At 39.3% G+C, this 10,574-nt stretch overlaps 1 protein-coding gene across 1 annotated transcript; it reads left to right on the top strand.

Moving 5' to 3' along the window:
* Positions 1-542: 542 nt before the first annotated feature.
* On the top strand, positions 543-10,166 carry LOC579062 (tyramine receptor 1). Its single transcript, XM_030975004.1, has 4 exons — positions 543-724; positions 2,330-2,543; positions 7,501-8,425; positions 9,503-10,166. The coding sequence occupies exons 1-4, from the start codon at positions 600-602 to the stop codon at positions 9,754-9,756; spliced, it is 1,518 nt and encodes a 505-aa protein (XP_030830864.1). The 5' UTR covers positions 543-599; the 3' UTR covers positions 9,757-10,166.
* Positions 10,167-10,574: the final 408 nt, after the last annotated feature.

The following is a 10,574-nucleotide window of genomic DNA, read 5'->3' as shown; positions in this document are numbered from 1 at the left end:
ATTGTACACCATACTTAAACAATAGAAAAAGAAAAACAATGCTACCCTTTTTGTAGGACGACACAAGGTACATTCACTATTTCTTTTATTGGACCGAAGCTTTGGAATAGCTTACCTCAGAAGATTAGAGACTAAAAAACAAGATATTCATTTCGCAATACCCTCAAAATGTATTTGATAAACAAATAAATTATCTGTTATGTTAGCAGTTAGTATTGTTTTGTACTTGAATGTATACAACATAATTGTAAGAACTAGTATAATGCTAAAGTAATGAAGAGATACACTATCGATATACGTGAACAGAGAAAACCGATCTCGACTAGCACTTGTGCTAACTTTCGTTTTTCTTTTAGCAACAACTTGAACTTTTGTATAAATGTGCTTTATGTAAGCATTAAATGAGCTTTAGCAGTAATTCGTTGTTTTGTACATTATGTACAGTTTGTAATTTATTGTTTTGCCTTACATACTTTGTTTTATGATGTTCTTACATTTTTGTTGTTGTTAATAAACTTCAAACTTCTGTTTTGTTACAGATGATTTCAACTGTATCCAGATAATTATGTGGTTATAGGGAAGAAGCATTGCATATTACGATGGAACAAGATCAATTCAGTATGACTTCAACGCCTCTGCTCCACGGTAACCGGACTCACTTTGAAGATGGGAATGGTGTCCGTTCTCATCAAGACAACTGGCTACTACTTTGCGAGAGTGTAAGGTAAAACAATGTTACCCGTCTGGCGTTATGATGATAACAAATGAATTAGAAAGAAATAAAACCTTGGCATTGTATCTTAAACTCATACAAAATGCACAGTTTCTCAACCAACTACTAATTCTTCATTAGGCGAAGTATTCAGGAACATTCTTAGTATTGAGTTTACATTTGCTTACGTATTTACTGGAATAGAAGTCCGTTGTAGTTTTCACAGTTTTACTAGTAAAAAAAATAGTGTATGTTAAAAACGCTTATTAACCAGTATTGTGATATTCAGACCATTATTTGGTAGTATGAGGAGAGTGGGTTGTGAAAACGGACAGCGCATGTGTCATTGCCCCATTCCTAACTTGAATGGTTAGTGAGCTTTAAACCTACATTTGAATCATACTAGATTAAGTTTGATTAATTCCTATCCTTAGTTTTAATTAAATCTCCGATATGCGGAAGTTCACAAGGACTGACGGAGTTATCAATGTCAAAATGTTGAAAGACGGTAATTAATGAGTCTGTTTATCTTTAGACTCCATGAAAAGTAATAGATTCCTTTTGATAATCATTTGCGACTTAGGTGAGCATTGCTGCAGTACGGTATTAAATAATTGCTAGTTACAGTATCAAATAATTGCTGGTAACAGCAAATACTGAGAGCGCAATGCCTTATTGTATACCAATGAAAGAATATCGTTGTAGTAGTATGTAAAGCAAAGTGCAAGCGTGCACTTTGTCCCCCCCCCCCCCCCCCTCTGTAATTCAAAATGATATCATCTCCGTGGAACTGCAACAATTTGTTATAAAAGGTTAGGTTGTAAACGTATGCCATGAAATGTAAGGCACTTTCAGTCTTTCTTCTAATTAGTTTTGTTTTATAAAGAGACGAGTTCTGTGAAACACAAAGTGTTTTCCATTTATAAACATGAGCTATTTCAACTTCCCACAAAAATGGTGTTAATAAGGTTAACCTATGAGCATGTTGAGATCAGATTTCCATTGTGTTTCAAATATGGTTGATTTGACTTAAAGGGCAATCTAACCCTTATGATAAGTTCATTATTTTGTATAAAAGCATAAGAATAAGCGAAGCGGAATGGCGAAAGTTTTAATAAATCAGACCAATAGTAAGAAAGTTATGAATGATTGAAAGATGAGATCACTAATACGTGCGAATTTCAAATTGCTAGTTTGGTTATTGGATTGTGACGTAATCGAGGATAACCCTCCCGTTTTGTCGTGAACAAATATATTATTTATTTACTTTTCTCTCACGCGCTTCAAACTTAGAGCATTACTCGAAATATATTTGGATATAGCATATGAGAGAAAAGACCTTCTGAGTCTTACGTTTAAAACAAAATCACCAGTTGTGTGTTTGGAACAAGTGGGAGAGTTGTTCGCCTCTACATCACAGAGATATTACCGATTCAGCTAACTTTAAAAAATGTATAATTTATTTCATTTCTTGTCCGATTTCATTTAAACTTTCAACAGTCTTTCTGCTTTCCTCTACAGTAGTTTCCTATCAATGTTGAATTTCCCTTTAGTTTAGTTGCAAATGCGCGCTTTTAAAAATGTGTACGTCTTCTTTCACACTGACCACTCTTCCAGTCTTGGGATAATCATCATCACATCTTTGGTCGCCAATACGGTTGCTATAGGAACCATTCTACGCCTGCGCAGTCTGAGAAACGTTCCTCACCATCTGCTCGTCTTGAATCTCAGTGTTGCCGACTTGGGGATCACACTAACCAGCATGCCTTTCGCCCTATATTCCATCTTCGACGATGGGTTACTTTTGCAGAACAATCCAATTCTTTGCAAGGTATGTAAAATCTATTTATAATTTATGGTAGACCTCTACCGATATGGAAATATTGATCGTGAATACCAGAAAGTTTAATTGTAACTGTAATGAAAATCACTTTCATTTATTAAACATACTCCAATCACTTACTGATAAACACCGACGTGTACTAATGTTCACTAGGGACTTTTAGATTTGCACGACGACATAGTGGACTGCTACGTGTGACATCCTAATAAAGCATTGGCAGTGCCTTAAAAGGACACCACAGTGCCTTAAGGACGCCACACGTAGCAGTCCACTATGTCGTCGTGCAAATCTAAAAATCCCTATTGTGATTCTATCGTGAACATCATGATTCAAAGTGTAAATTGACTGTTTTAGTAGACCATGTCTAAAAACTGATATTTAATATGACGAATCGTGCAAGTTTCGTCCTTGTTATCATGAAAATTCATTATTTTAACTGAGCATTAATGACGTAACTGTTACATAATGCCAGACTCATGCAGGTTTGACTCACTGGGTGACAAGCGAATGATTGTTGATGGATTGGTCATGTATTCAGTAACAAACCACTGCAAGAGATAGAACACAGATATTGAGCAGAATGTAGTTAAATGACAGAGATAAGTACAGAGCATGGGCGTCACTGACAGTTTTATAAGAGGTGGGTGTGACACCCCAATAGACCATTTTCGTAACGTAATCAAATTTAATACATAAATCTTTGCCATGTTACAAATAATGTCTATCACCTGATATGTATAATTGTATCTGAATAGTCAGAATGCGAATTGCACATATTACGTGTTTTTAAGTAGGACAAGTCGTAAGGTTATTTTTTAACAGTTCCATCCTTAATGCTCAGTTAAAATAATGAATGTTTGTGATTACAACGCCGGAAATTTGACTATTTATCGGCTTAAATATCAGTCTGTATATGTTGCAATCATGATGCTCGCAATAGTTTCACAATTAATACTTAGTACAATTCCGTGGTTAATTACTTAATTGTTGCTAGGTAGGACAAACATGATGGCTCATCCTACCTAACACCACGTAATATATACAATTCGCATTCTAACTGTTATGATACAACTATATGTAACAGGTGAATGAAATAAATTGTAACGAGGCACTTAACTAAGATGTGTACATTAAATTTAATTACATTACGAAAATGGCCTATTTTATTATTATGTCGAAAATGTAAGGGCTAGAGTTGACTCACCTGTTTACAGTTTGATCATGATTGATTGATTGGCTACTCAAGAGGTCAGTGCCTGACATAACACCGCACGAGACAAAACAGTTAACACTTTTTCAGCATACATGATAAAGAACAGAAACTAATTAAACGATATGGATATTTACAGAACATGTGTGTCACTAAGGGGAGAGATGTTCATTCAAATAACATTTACTTACACATGTATAATTATATGCACCTGCACAACAAGAACAAAAAGTTAAAATGTGGAATAACAGGATATGTGAAAGTCTCCGCGTTTATCTTCATCACCTTGAAGCAGCACTTAACTGGAAGAAGAAGAAGAAGAAGAAGAAGAACATGTAGGATTTAAAAAAAAATGTTGTCACCTTGGTCAGTCTATTTGTAAAATTTAGACATACAGGTTTTTGACCATTTGATTTTCGGTATGATTGAAGTCCGCCACACTAAAAGGGAACTGAATTAGTTACCGACTTTTAACTATGCAGCTTGTACAGTCTCCAATTTACATTACTAAGTCCTGGTATAATTACTGACCCCATATAAAGTACAGTCGTATCCGAAGTTTCCTGTGGCTATTTTATTCTGGAATTAATCAATGATAAATAGTACTTTCCCGCACAGACTGATCAAGAGACAATCTAATTTTACCCTTAACTTATAACAATAAATCATTTAACCTGCTGACCTTGACAAGGGAAGTCTCTCATGACATTTAGTTGATTTGACCAAAAAAAAAGGTCACTGCAATTTTGACCCAAATATGACTAAGAATATAAAAGTAATAAATGTCAGAGTATATAGACTTCCACTTCAACAATGTTGGTCAATGGGCTATAACTTGGCTTTAGGCTGGTTTTGTCATCAAATTCAACACGACATGCACATTTTCCAACGTATTGTAACAAAACGCGGATAACCAATGTATTCATATATTGCAAATGTTTTTTCCGAGTAATACCAATCAATACTAAACATTTAATGAATGGGTAAGATTATTTTTTTGGAAAGTTATACCAAACTGTATTGAAATATACGAAATTTGTACTTTAAAAGAATAAGAAGGATGTTTCATTTTTCCAACGTCACGGTGTTTTCATAAATATTTTTATAGATATATTCCAGTTAACGCGACAAAAATAATACAGATCGCTGCACAAAGCTATCGATCCGTGATCTTTCATTGAAGAAAAGAGTTCAAAGATGTAGAGATCGCTAAAAACGTTGATATAAACATTTCAGAAAATGATCCGGAAATAAAATAAATATAGACGAACGAGTGCCACAAGGAAGTCTAAATTTTAAATTTGATGCTTGCGACCTCGAAGAGAAATTAATGTTAGAGTTCTGCTCTTAATTTCCAGACTGGACTTAGAGCTCAATGGATAAATATTTCAAAGAACTGTTTTCCTCATAAGGAAATGACTGGGGCTTTCCTGGTATCAAAGTTTCCCCACATTACGTAACACTTTCCATCCTGTCCACTGTAAAAGGCGGGAAATTTTAGAGTGTTTCGTTTGGGAATCATATGTTGTGAATGAAACTAATGGCAGATTGTTTTCGCTTTACGAAAAGTAGATTGGTAAAACAAACATTACATTGACATCAGAGAGCGGGCGTGGAGGCATCCTGAAAAAGTATTTTTAATTTGAACAACAGCCACCCCCCCTCCATTAACAAGTAAAATGGAGATTTTAAAAGTATGATAGAAATCCTTAGATTTTTAATTTTGGCAGCCAAGGTTAGAATCCCCTTCGAACAAGAATGTGAGGAAAAAGCTTGATGTCGAAGGATAAAAGGACCCTCAAATTCATATTTTAGCCCTAGTATTACCCAAATTGAGATTTTTCAGTAGAAATTCCAAACATGGATGTTACGCCCTCATAATCACTAAAGCGACATCGTACCCCTTGGTCAATAATTTCGACTACGTGGACCAATTCTTCGAAAACTATCTTCTGTTTTACATTTTTTCGGACTGATTAATCATGCATGGATTGGTTTCCTTTTTAAAGGAAGTAGGAGGGGTAATAACGATCACCATGGGATCACTGTAATGACCCATGTTTCCGGGTTGAGGGGTGCATCTCGTCTGCGGAAACCGTCTGGGTCATGTCGTTTGATTCAGAACACTAATAGACTCATCTAGCTTGTCTGACGCCCACGATGGACAATAATATTCCGGAAATGTTTCTTTTCAATTTACCATCGGGAGACATACATGTGAATCCTTTTCTTAATGAATGCCATGCTTATCACAGTCATTGAAGGATGATGCACACGATGCGTCACTTCACTGACGGAGGACTGCGTCATTGACTGGCGGAGTCTCTGACGCACCATGCGAGAGTGGTCTCGGCCAAAAAGTGAATGCACCATGCATAGCGCAAACAATAATTGAACGTTGGGTCAATCCACCTCTGCAGATTGAATAGCGCAGGTAATAGCGCAATGGAATTAACGCCTCGTGTGCCAGGGGCAATATGTATGGTCCCACTAGCGATCTAATCATGTGTGTTTGGGCGCTCGTCTTCCTCTCCTTAAAGGGAACAATAATCCGATCCCACTCTAAGGACAATGATTATATCATCTTATGTCCTGGGACCGTAATAGCCATCACCAAGGTTATTTTCATTACTCTGTCTGGATAAGTAATCGTTTACCACGATAGTAAGGCAGTCAAAAGAGAAAGATAAAAGGTTATGCGGATTTATGAATCATGTACGGGAGCACTAATCTATACCAAGGACAATCAAGAATGAAATGATTATTAACATTGTCGACTGCATACATGTCTCGCGAGTAAACCTACCATCAACGGAATCATTAATTGCAAGGTTTCTTCTGGAAATAATGTGTCTATCTTGGAACATGCACGTTTCAGACCTTCAGAACTAGAAACTCATATAATCCAAACCACGAACAGTTAGAAAATCTGCCATGTCGTTTAATCACGGGACCTTCTTGTGCATGGCCAGATGATTTTTTTTAATAATAGCTCACATTTATAATGCGCCTAATACTTTGTTTCTAGGCGCGGAACATAATTATTGCCCCGGTCATCGGATTCAGGCCTACCCGCAACACAATGTATGCACATTTTCCACTCCCTGGGGAGTATTCCAGCCAGTCGCAATTTTACAAGCGCCATTTGCTTATCCAACCACATTAACTTTCGCATCCTACCGGGTACCCATCTTAACACCTGGGTGGAGAGTGGCAAATGTAGATCAATGTCTTGCCAAAGGACATTAGTGCCGCGGCGGGACTTGAACCGCGGACCTTGTGATCCACAGTCCGGTGACATATCCACTCGACCACGACACCTCTACTTTAAAGGAGAAAAGGCTTGATGGTTATCCGTATTCACAGGAACAGTGCGAAAATTACATTAAAATTGTGGCACAGTTCTTCTTGTTTATCATGATGTCCGAAAAAATATGATGAGCATAATCATTTCCGACTTTCAATGTCATTGAGTCATGTGCAGAAGTGTTCACGATAAACCAAGTCAAGTCAAGTCTGGGAATAAGTTTCACTTTTTTTTTAAGGATGTTTTTTTTTTTTTTAAATAAATGGGATGCCTTTACCGAGCCAAAATGTTTTTTTTTTTTTTTTTTTTTTGGGGGGGGGGGGGGGGGGGGTAGGGCTCTCCCTTTATTTGATACGAACACAAAGCTCATAGAGAAGATAAAATGACAGGTGTTTGATATTTCTTGTTTATATTTTCCATATTTATAGGTCAACGGTTTCTTCGCAACGCTGTTCACCCTAGCAAACTTCCCGACAGTCCTAGCCATAGCCATCGACCGATTCCTGATAGTAGTCTACTCAAGCCGTTTCCCTCCGAACCGTTTTCGCATCTTCATCATGATCGCCTTCTCCTGGAGTTCTGCTTTCCTCATGGCGTTCATGCCCGCTGTCGACGTCCTTTCTGAGTATTCCTACTCGCTCAACACATGGCACTGCTCTCCACGATGGGATCACAATATTTTCCGCATCGTCTGCGCGATATCGATCTTCGGGTTAGCGATACCGATGGTTGCCGTCTGCTACGCGGCGATTGTGTACTTCATCTGGACCAAACAGAAGCTTCTGAGGTCTTACAGCAAAAGGGAATACTCGGCCTACAAGGATCGCAGAAGGATGTCACGCAGCAAAAGACAGTCCATGCCTAGCGGCTATAATTCGGCGATGGTCTCGCAGCAGCTGCCGACATCACCCACGGATCAATCTGCCGCTGATGATCAGAAGTTCCAATCGGGAAGCCAACCGGGTTGCCAGCCAGGCTGCCAAACTCTAGACCAATCACATGGTCAGATACAGCTCAACAAGCAGAACAAGATAAACCTGAGTCAAGACAAAAGGCAGGAACCTCACCAGCAACAGCCAAACGCTCAAGGAGATGCCATAGATAACAAGGTATCGCTAGAGTCAGAGAAAATGGAAATAATATACAATCTGGAACAGAAATCTTACTGCAATAAGGCCGGCAGCATAGATACGTTGGCAACGACAGCGATAGCGAACAAGTCCCGTACGCAGTCCGCCGTACCCGAACCAAGCTGGGAGGACTCCGACTTCGTTGGTCAGGATCGTGATCAGAATAGACAGCGAGAAGTGAGACAGAGTCAACTCTCTATAGACAAGAGGGTAGCCATTATGGGTAAGACTGCTGATCATTCTGTACGAACCGTCAACAACCTGACTTGGTTTTAGATATGCAATCATCGTATCCGGACACCTACCCCCTGGATATCCACCCCCGGATAACCATACCCAGTCAACTACATCATAGGGCAACCACCCTCTAGGACGAATACCCCCCCCCCGGACTACCCTCGGACAACTACCTACTGGGATAGTTGTCGGGGGGGGGGGTAGTTGTCCTAGAGGATGGTTTTCGTAGGGGTAGTTGTCTTGGGGGTAGTTGTCTTTGGTGTAGTTGTCTTGGGGGTATTTGTCCGGGGGTAGTTGTCCTAGGGGGTGGTTGTCCGGGGGTAGTTGTCAGGGGGAAGTTGTTCTAGGGGGTAGTTGTCCTAGAGGTAGTTTACTGGGGGTAGTTGTTCGGGGGTAGTTTCCCCATGGGGTAGTCGTACTAGGGGTGGTGGCCCTAGGGGGTAGTTGACCTAGAGGGTAGTTGACCTAGAGGGGTATTTGTCCTAGGGGTAGTTGACTTGGGATGGTTATCAGGGGGTGGATGTCTAGGAGGTCCTAGAACCATCAAATCATATCAGAGTGAAATATTTATGAATGCGGTTTGAACCATCATTATGCATGATAAAACGTGTTTTTGTGGAAACATGGACAATTTGTTTTGACGAAAAAATTTCGGTTCTGGAAAAGGCCGATACGAAACGAATCTGTTCCAGACATTTATATTCAGATGATGACAAAACCCGCAAATTTGGAACATCTTTATATGCAAGAATTTTCAAATATTTTCAAGTTCTTCCAAAATAAGTTCGTAGCCGGTACCTATTTGATCAGCCTTTGATGACCTGATGAAAGTTTTCATAACCTATCATACAAATTAACATACATCAGCCGTCGCAGAGTTTGTTGTGTTATCGGATGTATGAATAGCCTATTTAGATATTTCAAGTTATCTAATAAATGGGTAATCATCAAGTCGTTCAGACTTTCTTTATGGAATGATGAATATTTTTTATTTTGTTAAACGCAGATATCTACATATTTTATTCTGCAATTTATTTTCCCTTTCTGTTCTTATGTTTGCCAGGCGCCCTCCTCGTCCTCACCACGCTCATCTGCTGGATGCCCTACCTGCTTGTCCATTCCAACTACATCCGGGTCGGCGAGGGTCATTGGTTTGGGGTCTTCACCATGTTGCTAGGATACACGAATGCTATCTGGGATCCGCTTATTTATACTTTCATCAACAAGCGTGCAAGGAAGGAATGCAAGAAATACTTCGGGTACATCGCACCTTTCTCAAGAAGAAGCATGAACGGATCAGTTGTTAAACAAAACTAGAGGGCGCTCTATATCTTCACTGGATATAATATATCGACTTCAACATTAATATTAATTTTTTAGGCTTAGAAGTTGTGAATCCAATAAATAGAGAACGAATATAAAGAAGAAGTAAATTGATTTAAGAACGTGTTATGACTGTAAAAAGGCACTCGATATTTGTTTTCCTTTACTCGATTACAGCGCCCCATCGCCCAAATAATGATTGAAACAGGGGCGTCTCTATGCCACAACAAAGAGCAAAATCTGGGATGAGGAGCTTCAGAGACACTTTACTGCTATACTGTGTGGCACCTATGCCTACATGACTTGATAAGGCAAGAGTGGTGCCATTTCCGTGTAGGGACCCTATATTTTGTATTTGTCATTTGTTATTTGACTGGCAATAATAAATACATATAATTATCGTACCCGAAGTCGTTTCCGATTTTTTTTTTCTTCAGACCAGTATATAACAAAAAAAGAGACGGCAAATAGTCGGGGAAGGAAGAGAGTGAGAAAAAAAAACGGATAAAATGATAAGAAAGAGTCAGTGGCGGATCCAGGGGGGGGGACAGGGGGCGCGTGCCCCCCCCCCCCCCCGGATAAAAAAATATGTTGAAATCAGCCCCAAATTCGCCAAAAAGGTACTGGCAAACAAAAATAAATAAATAAATATTGCGCACCCCCCTCCCCCTGCCCCCCCCCGCTTATTCAGCTGCTAGCTGAGTCGTTGCGATTTTTTTGGGAACAATATATATATGCCCTCTTACCCCCCCGTGTGCCCCCCCCCCCCCCCCCCCCCCTGGGAAGAAATTCCTGGATCCGCCCCTGAGAGT

Source organism: Strongylocentrotus purpuratus, unplaced genomic scaffold (assembly GCF_000002235.5).
Source record: "Strongylocentrotus purpuratus isolate Spur 01 unplaced genomic scaffold, Spur_5.0 spur5_scaffold_7, whole genome shotgun sequence".
NCBI classification, from domain to species: Eukaryota; Metazoa; Echinodermata; class Echinoidea; order Camarodonta; family Strongylocentrotidae; genus Strongylocentrotus; species Strongylocentrotus purpuratus.
This window is presented reverse-complemented; position numbering and strand designations above follow the sequence as displayed.